The sequence below is a fragment of the Thermobia domestica genome, chromosome 5 (genome assembly GCF_964235325.1).
Source record: "Thermobia domestica chromosome 5, izTheDome1.hap1.1, whole genome shotgun sequence".
Classification (NCBI taxonomy): Eukaryota; Metazoa; Arthropoda; class Insecta; order Zygentoma; family Lepismatidae; genus Thermobia; species Thermobia domestica.
Genome location: NC_137458.1, coordinates 302,722,386 through 302,733,610, shown reverse-complemented (window position 1 = coordinate 302,733,610; position 11,225 = coordinate 302,722,386). Strand labels below are relative to the sequence as shown.

Sequence of the window (11,225 nt, the reverse complement as noted above, 5' to 3'; positions counted from 1 at the left end):
GGAAGTTTTAATACACATTGAGATGAAATTATATTACACAAGTGCTTAGATGTGCAGAGGCGTGGCGTAGAGGTCACTTTGCGGCATATGCAAAAAGAAATATTATCCTTCCTCTCTAACCTATAAATAATAACACCGATAGTTTCCTGGTTACCAAAAATCGAAAATTGCTATTTTATCTGGTTTATTTGTCGCATTGTTAATACGCGGGGGCACAAGAAGAAATATTCAATCAGAAACGTATAGGAAAGAGATTCTTGGGTTGGCAATAAAAGCCTAATAAAACAATATAAAGCAGGATCTTGTAGAGTATATGTTCAGAATGGATTGTCTTGCCTTTGCAAATGGATAAAATCCATTAGAGAATTTCTGTTTCTGCGGCGATTAACCATAGAGTTATTTAAAGATGTTGATTTTAACGCCCTTTCAGCAGTGAGGTTATATGAGATGGGACCTACTGATTAACATGGAATCAGAACCACATGAACTCCTGCCGGAAATCGAATCCGGCTCTCCCACGCCAAAGTCGCCTACGCTAACCGCTTAGCCACGATGGAGCTCTGAGTTATTTAAAGAATAACGTTAGCTTAATCATATCCTTATTTTGTAAGTGCAGCCTTGATAAGACTCACTTTCTGATTTTTTTTCCTTTACACTTTCCCATTATATTTCGATTCCAACGAAAAATGACGTCATATTGACTGCGTGAAACTTAGTACCGGTAAATGAAATTGAGGTATTAATTAATTAATGAATGCTTAGAAATTTGACTTAACTCTGGCTGCTTTGATGTATTCGCTTCATTTTCAATCATACTAATATGAATCATTCGTTTCATTTATCTATCCGCAATGATCCTACACAAATTTGCTTTTGATTACTTATCTTCTTTAGTTAACGAACTCCTTTTCCTAACTTAGAACCAGTGCGTTGGCGTACTGTATTTCTTCTTCCGTGGCTGGATTCCCAGCTGCATTCCGTGTGAACTGTAAAAATTCAAGTTGTATTGAAGTTGGTCGCGGGAAAGTTTTTCTTTGTGCCTTCAGGTGGTAACCTTGCGCGCAAATCAGCGTTCTGCTCCCTCCGTATTTCCGGTTTCGTCGCGAAGTGTTGGCAGTATTATTTTCATAGGAGTTATGATGACTGACCTAAGCGTATATTTTGTGTGTTTGCATAAAGTGTGACTGGCCTTGGGGTTTAAAAAAAAAAAGAAAAATAGTGGGGTAGGGCTTTGCAAAGATTGACATCATTAGTTTCTTCCTGATATTGTGATGTGAGCTGTGTGTTTGTTTTTTGAGTTAAATCTTCAGAAGGCAATATCCGTGAACTATGAACCTTGGAATTCGTCAAATATTGTTCGTAAACACGTCAGTGAGATGGTGTTTATATAGTGCAAAGTTAGGAACAAACTCCAGGCTGTTTTGTTCACGTAATGAACTCTTACCGACTTCGGAACAACGTATGTAATATTTCACCAATCCTCTGTAGGAAGTAGTTAACTGTAAAAGAGCAACAGTTATCAACAGGTGGCAGCACGTTCCTCTCTTTCTCAATGTGTGTGTGCGTTTTTTTTTTTTTTTTTTTTTTTTAACTAACTAACTAACGGAGTGGCAAGATACACAATAATTCGGTCAACTTCAAGCACTGGATGTTGAAACTTAGCAGAAAAGTATGCCTGAGCTACCGTGAGCCCCTTGAGATTGTTTGAGGATTATAAGTCTGAGCCAGTGCGAGCACTAGTAAGCTCCATTCCAAAATGGCCGTCTGGTGGTGAATGGCGTATACTACAAAGGTTGATCTTACTCGATGGACCCGCCGCCGAATTCATGCCCTGGTAGTGGTTTGGTCCCGTTCTTCACCTACATAATTATGTATGTGTATGGTTTGTGCCCTTATGTGACATCGAGATTATGAAGGGCGGGGTCCAGTGGCACCGGTAGAAAATTTTCTAGGGGAGGCATCTCCAGTGGTTGCTATGTTACGTCTGGTATTTGTGGTATTTAATATACGTAGTTTGCTATATTACGTATTCATTTTCGTTAGCCAGGGGGCCCTTGTTCCCCTTCGGGCGCCCATGGCGGGGCTTACTATAAATGTTGCTCTATTAATATAAGTGCACGGACTTTGCTACTTTCATTTGATTCCAGTTGTCTTTGGACACAGTTTTTCAACACTCCTTGCTTGAGGTTGACTGAATTATTGTAAATCTTCGTCTTCCGTTAAAAAATAGGTTGTGGAAACGTGTTGCTTGGTAATTAGCCACTAATCTTACCGTGACCTCTCTACATGGTGTATTAGGAACAATATTAAGTACTTTGATAGAAGCTGGAATGTAGATAATTCCAAATACAGTACTTTTTTGTTATCCTTCGGCTTTGCTCAGAGCTGGTTCTAGATATTTTGACACTAGGAAAGAGATATTTTGGCATCCCCTGTAATATTTCAGTGCCACCTGATTTAGTGATATTATCCTTCTTTCGTTTAGGTAAAGGGCCTTTACCTTAACAAGAAAAATACCCTCCTGACCTAAACATAATTTAATGTCATTTTAATTTCAATAAAGTACGCGGGGAAACTTGCTACTATACTGTACTGTACGCCATATACTGTATGCTTTTACATATCTTGCAATAATTATTCGCTCTATTAATGCTAGAAACGCCACGAATTATTAAAAAAAAAAAAAAAAAACGCATCGCCCTAGGTGGCTGTCTAGTTCTCCTATATGGACGAACCAGCGCTGTCTGGCTTCTGTTAACCAGGCAAGCGTTCAAAAACAAAATTTTTGTAGAACAAATTGTGAAGTTTTCAGCTTCTTACGAGACTTAAACAGGAATCTGCTTTAAAATTTAAACAACTGTACTAAAATTCGAACAAAATTACAATAAATCATCCGTATAATTCCAACAATTTTTCTGTAGAATCAAAATTGTTAATTTAAGTAATCGTGTCGTTCTTGTCGAAGCTAGGTTAACTTTCGGTACTGACAGTGAGTGCCAAAAGCAGTGTGTATACTGAAGATATCTCAATTTAAAAAAAAAAAAATATTTACCTGATTATTCATTGAAGTCAGCCATTTATTAAATTATAAATTTTATTCTGTTAGCTAAATTTAAGAGTTGGGTTTTTAAAAGAAAAAAAAAATAATTATCTTGAACAAAATTTGATTTCGCTGATCAAAGACAATATATAAAGTGCGGCTCAAACCTCTTGACATTTGTTGAAAGCCAGTGGTGTGCAGGTGCGACGTTGTCGGATTTCGTTTTTCCTTCCGTGTGCATGCATAACGTGAGAAATTAAGGTATTGAAAACACAAATTCGTTCTTACAAATTTATTAACGCTATGATGAGATATATCATAAGGACTTACCTTCGAAATTGCTTTCTTCTAGTCGCTCAACTTGCACTGGATATTAGGAAAAGGAGGACACGCCTTAAGAGTCTTCGTCCCGGCGAAATTAAAATACCGCTAATTTTACATTAATTATGTGATATCTTCAAATAGATAAAAGATAATCGAAATGTGGAACAAGAGCGCCCTAAACAATATCATTTTACATGAGAAACCGTTATCATGACTCACTTATCTGCTTTCGATTTCGAGCCATTTTGAAAATCGGCATTTATTTTCGCGTTTCTAAACAGCTGAAAACATAAAGCCACTAGGTGACTTGTGATAACGGTACCTCACGCAAAATAATATTGTCTCGGGCGCTCTTGTTCCATATTTCAATTATCTTTAATCTATTTGAAGATATCACATAATTACTGTAAAATTAGCGGTATTTTAATTTGGCCGGGATGAAGACTCTTAAACGTCAACAGGTTTGAGCCAGACTGTGATACCATGCTTCTTGAAGGTACTATTACATCATTGAACCGAAGTGAGAAAATCTTTGCATCTAGCATGTTGGTAACAAATTGCATCTAAGATTTCATGGTTGAAAGATACGACGTATATTCATCACATTTATTTTCTTTTCTTTTTCTTTCTTTCTTTCTTTCTTTTTAAACTCTTTGTAAACTTCGAGCAAAATCACAGCAAAATTGTTTGAACCACATGGAATAATGTTACGTCAGAAGTCCTGCTCTTTTATAAAAGGTGTCCTTGACCTTACTTGTTTTTTATAGTTTTGGAATCAGACATAATTTTATACTGTAGTCCCACAACTAGATTCTATAGAAGGTTATTTTATGAATATCGCTTCGTCATCTGCTCTTACATAACAACGTTACTAATTCACATCTTCCCTCTAATGCACTCAGCGTGATGTAATTATAGTTTCAGAAGATTAACACAGTAACGTTTTTCTTTTCATTTTAGGTTATTTGTTTTGGAATCGGAAACTATAGACACAAGATTCTTTCAAAAGCTGGTTTACAATAATTCGCGAAAACTATTTAATTACGTTGCTAATTATGCAGCTAAACGCTTCTTAGAATATCTTTGTAAATATTATACTTTAGTAATGACTAGTAGTACTCATAATTATTCTTACGATGTACTTGTATGTGTAAACGCCTATGCTAAACATTGATCATTAAAATACCCACAACTAGACATGAAGCTGTAGTATGAATGTCTGTTGGAGATAGAATTTGCTTTCTGAATTTAATTTCAGTTTGAATTATGTTCAGTGTTTCACATTTAGATAATGTTGCTGTTCTGTTTTATTAAATTAACTTTATTATTATTATTATTATTATTATTATTATTATTATTATTATTATTATTATTATTATTATTATTATTATTATTATTATTACAACACCGTGTATAACCATGAAAGATAGGCGGTATGTATATGAATACTAAAAACTAGTTCACTGCAGATCTTAGTCGTCGAGAAGTCTTCAGGAGGCAAAGACATCGATCACGAAGTTCAGGGTTTAAGTTCCAGAGAAGCAGGTATTCGGGCTCGAGCCCAAAGTTGTTAAAACTTATAGGGCGCCGGGCAAACATGTTCGAAACTTCTCTGCCCAGGTTTAGGGTTGTCAACGGCTCGAGTGACTCGGCCCACATCTCATTCACTATCGAGCCGAACCAAGAAGTAAGCCGAGCTAACAGCTCGCCAAATCGAGCCGGTTCGAGCCGGCCGACTCGAACCAAGCCGATGGACTCGTTTCAGCGAAGCTGACTCGAGCCGATGGCTCATCTGAACCGAGTCGGTGACTCATCCTAATCAAGCCAGCTTGAGCCATTGGCTCAATTGAGCCGAGTCGATGGCTCGTCCCATCCAAGCCGACTCGAGCTGTTCGTTCAGTTAAACCAAGCTGAACCGGTTGACATCACTACGCGGGTTGGGCTTCTGCTTGGACTCAAAAATTCGAGCTCCAGGTCACAGTCTTGTTGGTGAGAACTACAGCATATTCTTATATTGGTGCTCACGACATTTCAGGCTATCTCGTTGTGAAAATCTATTGTCGTCACGTTATCGAGACGAGACGATACGCGAGTAGTGTCTCTTGTCGTGAGCAAGACTATAAAAGTATTCCACATTACTGCTTACATTTCTCATGGCTTTCGCTTTCCAGTCTAATCAGGATGATTTCAAAACGAGCTGAACAAGCGAGCCTTTTATCAAACTCGAATCGAATCGAAGCTCGAGTGTAATTCCAGTCGAATTTCGAGTCGAGTCGAGTTTTAGCTCTACTCATGCCTATCCCTACCAGTGATGTTTTATAGAGTGGCGGGTGGAGGTGGGGGATTCCAATCCCATGCGTTCTTATTGACTTTGAAGGAAGAATCTAAATACCTAAACCTATCAGGTGGTTGTTAACTAAGGAACAATTGAAAATTTGAAATTTGAAGGCTGTTTTATTTAAGAATACCGCCGTTAGAGTTTTATTATGAGTATCATCATCATAGATTGACACATAACTGAAAAGCTGCGGTTGTAAGCTAACTCATTCTTCTTGATGTGCAACTATTCGTTTTAATACTGTTCATTAACTGTGCCGTCTTTCACTTCTCTCTTTTTCCCCTCCTCCGTACCTTACAACAGTAAAACATTTTTCAGTATTTTTAGTTGGCCATGAGCACATCAAGTTTTGTACACATGAAAAAGATGAAATGAAAATAAAAAGAATTCGTTAATTTTGCTACAAAACAAATGGAATGAAAGCTTTCAGTTTAAAGTTCCACGTTTATGCCCGTTAGGCTGAGAGAGATGGATGATTAAGGCAAGTGAATGATGTTGGAAGAATTGGTGGAATGAGAATGTGAGAGAAAACGGAAGAATCTCGGGAAAACCCACAGTCACGATGTTGCCCACCACAAACTTACTTGGCCAGGGACCATACACACCGGAAGTAAGCGCTCTACCATTTCTTTAATAAGCTGACTGGTTTACCGAACGTTTCTCAGTGTTAACTTTTAAGAACAAGGACACAAACAGAGAAACATCGAGGACAGTTAAAATTCAAAAGATTCTCTCACCGGGAATCGAACCCGGGTCTATGTACACGAAAAACGCACGCGCTAGCCACTAGATCAGTGGGGAAGGGCTCCACTGAGTCACCGTGCCTCCTTTGCTACTACCAAGGGAAGTTTTTCTAGTGTCACGAAATGTAAAACCAGAAGTGAAAGTGAATCTGAAAAGGTACGGGGACGGTGGATAACGGCATGACATCACGCGTCCCCCTATCTTTGCCCATTGTATTTTTTTAGGAACTGGGGGGCCGCCGTACATATTTTTTGGAGGTGGAGAGACGGCGTCCCCCGCGTCCCCCTGCACTTTTACCCCTGTGTGGAACGAGAATATGGTCAATTGATTTGTGTTAGTGAACAAGAAAATCCGTAGGCGGGAAAAACCCTTCATCGCAACTGTTCCATACTTATGGGGGGGGGAAGAGTAGGGGCATTGGCAACACAACATATTGTGGATAATGAGACGAAATATGGCGCGATCAAAATATGCATAGAAGTGCAATTAAACATACTACAATGTGACATTACATTCGACAATACTCTGACAAGTGAGGGCAGAGGCGTAGCACATAACGACAGAGAAGGAGGGCGGGTAGTGTGAAGTATAGCGTAGAGGGAGAGTTCCATAGAAGGTATGAACACATACGAGCCGGACTTGAGGGGAATAGCATAGTATCATATCATGGACATGGTCAAGTACATGGGCAAAGAGTAAAAAGGCAAGGGGGAAACGACTCCCACCTTCCTGAACTGATCTTTCTATGTATCGTGGTGTATTGGACTTTGCAGTGTATTCACACGGGGGCGTATATTGTTTTACTTTTATGTCATCATCGTAAACATATGAAAATGAATGCCTACATGCATACAACAGTCTATACACATCTGACGTTACGAGGGGAGGAGGTCCGGAACCTACGGACAATTCCCTCCATAGCCCTCTTTCTTCCATTTCTGCTTCGCGCTGTCGCCATAGAGTGTCTATAGTTTGTGATTGATTACTTGACCACGTATTATTACTGTACCATTCCTCTGAAGCCCTTCTTCTTCGTTTTCCTCAATTATATGACCATTTTTACTTGTGCTTACCCGCCACCTCCTCTGTCGTTATGTGCTACGCCTCTATCCTCACTTGTAAGAGTATTGTCGAATATAATGTCACTTTATAGTACATGCTGTGCTTCTACGCATATTTTCATCGAACTCGGGCCCTATTTCGTCTCATTATCCACAACGTGTTATATTGCCAGTGCCCGTACTCTTCCCCCCATAAGTAGTGGAACGGTTGCGATAGAGGGTTTTTCCGCTCCTAGGATTTTCGTGTTCACTAACACAAATCGATTGACCATCGTCTCGTTCCACATTTCGTGTGACAGAGAAAAAGTTTCCTTGTAAGAAATCTTACACTTGTTAAGATAACAAAATATGTAAGAAGATATGGGATTGACGATTGATTCATTTTTAAGGAGTTCGGTTTACTAAAACTCCTTTATATATTTACCCTGCCAGCCGTGTGTTTATATATTTACCTTGTCAGACTGTCTGTTTATATATGTATATTTTACCTGTCAGATCGTGTGGTCATACATTTACCTTGTCAGACCGTGTAGTTATATATTTACCCTATCAGACTGTCAATTTATATATTTACCCTGCCAGACCGTGTGTTTATATATTTACCCTGTCAGACCGTGTGTTTATACTGTATATTTACCCTGCAAGACAGTTTGTTTATATATTTATCCTGTCAGACCGTGTTTATATATTTATCCTATCATACAGTCTGTTTATATACATTTACCCTGTCAGACTACGTGTTTTTATACAGGGTGGCTCAAAAGTAGGTATACAGTCCCGTACTAAGAGGCTCATGGCATTTTATATCATCTACTGATTGTTATCTATGCAAGTATTGAATTAGTTTCTTCATTGTCTCTTCTTAATTTCTTTCCACTTATGCCTTAAACTCGGAACAGACCGAAGCAAATAAATGCATTATTTTAATAAATTAAAATTTCATACTTGATCAATGCTGAACTGTATACATACTTTTGGGCCACCCTGTTATTTACCATCCACCCTGAAGTGGAAGGTTCTAACACATTTTAATTTTAAAGAGTTCGGTTTGCCAAGCACTCTTTCGTATATTTACTCTGTTTCTCCTTCCAGCAGACAATAAATCTCAAGAACTTCTTGATGGGTCACCATCAATTTAGGCCATGATGTAGAGAGTCCGAAGTGAGGAGTAGAATTCGTTGATGAAGGTGAAGCGATAGTAGCAAAGTAAAGCGAAGTAAGTAAAAGCGATAGTAACGAGAAACTATTTTTACTGAGATCAACTCAACATCCCAAGAATATATTCAGTGTCCATTCTAACCACTCTACTAAAACCGGAAGTGGTAGAAATCTACTTCCACTTCTGGTTTCAGTATTAATTGGGAAAATATAATTTCATAGAAACCAAATTCCTTCACGTTGTGTACATGTGACATTGGTACTTGTTTTACAATAGAGAAGTGCAGAGGTGTTTATCCTCGCGAGGGTTGCCCTGTCGAGGGCATTCTCAACCTCAAATTCCCTCGTTCTCAATGACGCGAAGAGGGAGGGTACGCGAGGGCGAGGACAAGCTTCGACTGCGAGGGCGAGATACTGCCACTGTGAGGGCGACGGTGAATGAGGTCGAATAAAATGGACACCTATGAACAAATGTGAAGATAAAGATATGTCGTGCCTCGTGACATTCATGGTATAGGTGTATTTACTAATGTATTCATGCGAACTGTGTATTCGTGTCTTCTTTATAACCATTATGTCTTTCTGTAACGTTCCTAAAAATCACAAACTAACCACTCAAGTTTCTTTTCCTCTTTTTGTTATATTCAATAATGTGCTTCTCTGGCATTCCCAGCACTTTTCAGTGGCTTTCTTTCGCCTTTTCAAGTCTGCTTTACGTCCTGTAATCGTTTTTCGTTGCTTTTAATATGGATAAATAAACGATTGCTTTATCTGTTATCATAACGCGGGATTCAAGAAGATATTTTCCGCTCAATAAATGTAATTTCAGAGTCTGTTTTTGAATTGGGAAACACATATATACAAACTCTATTGGTTTTCCGAAACTAAGTCTTGAACTGAGATGAAGTGAATACCATTCCCAATACCAATAATCCAACAGAGGGAGTGTGGATGGTTTCCCAGCGGAAAGCATGGATTATGCTGAAAGAAGAGACTTTCGACAGATTGGAAAGTTAAACAAGCGAACAAAATTTAATTCCATTGAAAAACAAGATTACTAAGGGAACAATCGAACTCAGATCTTTTCGCATTTCTATTTCTTTTCCTCAAGAATTGATTTCTACTAAAGCAAAAGACTGTTTATGTACGTGATTTCGTATGAACAGGATATCTACCGTTTTAGGAATGGGCATTTTCTTCAGATTTTACGTGTCACATTCGTTTCGCAACCTTAACTTTGGATCAATTCTAAGCTTGGAAACACCATTTAACCGTACTCGTTGTTTACCTCTAAAGCTTATTATTCTTCGGCACTTCACCGTCAACGTCATACAAGTTCATGAGGTTGAGGCTGGACGCTACTCTCTTCGTGAGGTTGCCGGCGTAGATAGGATTGCTTACCAGACCAAGAGTTGAGGCTGTATCGAAGAAAAGGGTGCACTCTTATTAAGAGGTCTAGTCACTGCAAAATTAAAATAGCGCTAATTTGACAGTAATTATGTGATATCTTCAAATAGATAAAAAGATAATCGAAATGTGGAACAAGAGCGCGCTAGACAATATTATTTTGCATGAGGTACCGTTATCACGAGTCACCTAGTAGCTTTCCGTTTGCAGCCACTTATAAACGCGAATATAAATGCCGATTTTCTAAGTGGCTGGAAATCGAAAGCAGATAAGTGAGTTGTGATAACGGTATCTCATATAAAATAATATTGCCTAGCGAGCTCTTGTTCCACATTTCGAGTATCTTTTATCTATTTGAAGAAATCATATAATTACTGTAAACTTAGCGGGATTTTAATTTCGCCGTAATGGGGCCTCTTAAGCATCCTTCGTAGAAAGGCTAACTGGGTTCGACACATCTTGTGAAGAAATTGCCTTCTTCATACCGTCATAGATAGTAAGATGGAAGGAAAGAGATGAGTAGAACAAGAAGAACACAACTTATCGATGATTTAAAAAGAAATAAATGAAAATATTGGGAATTAAAGGGGGAAGCTGAATATCGAGAAACATAGAGGAAACAATTCCAGACACTAACCTAAGGGTGGGGCATATCCTGTCAGACCCAGGACCTGCTAAGAGGCAGAATACTTAAGAATTAAGCTATAATTAATAAAAGAAAAAAATGAAATCTTTGAGTTTTACGTCTCACGGTTATGCCGGTTAGGCTAAAGGAGACGGTGATGATGAGTAATGAATGAAATGGTGGAATGAAGAAAGTGGGAGGAAACGGGAGAACCCCGAGAAAACCCACGCACACGGTGTTTGTCCACCACAAAGTTCACTTGGCGGGGCCTGGGATCGAACTCGAGACCCCAAGCACCAGAGGTGAACGATCTACCACTGAGCTACCACGGCCCCCTTAATAAAAGAACAATAGCATTCTTTAAATGTGAAATTCTGAACATAATTCGAACTGAAATTCACAAAACAAATTCTATCTCCAACACAGATTCTTAGTAAAGGTCCATGTGATGTCTACAGGATGTTGTGATGTCTACTTGTGGGTATTTTAATTATCAATGTTTAGCATAGGCGCTCACACATACGAGTA

General features: G+C 38.6%; 1 protein-coding gene across 1 annotated transcript in view; it reads left to right on the top strand.

The window, feature by feature from the left end:
• The first annotated feature begins 933 nt into the window (after positions 1-933).
• MCU (mitochondrial calcium uniporter) overlaps positions 934-11,225 on the top strand; it is a 297,505-nt gene continuing 287,213 nt past the window's right edge. Inside the window, exon 1 of the mRNA XM_081760384.1 lies at positions 934-1,459. Coding sequence (XP_081616510.1) covers positions 1,330-1,459 — 130 coding nt within the window. The 5' untranslated portion in view covers positions 934-1,329. The remainder of the gene's footprint in view (positions 1,460-11,225) is intronic.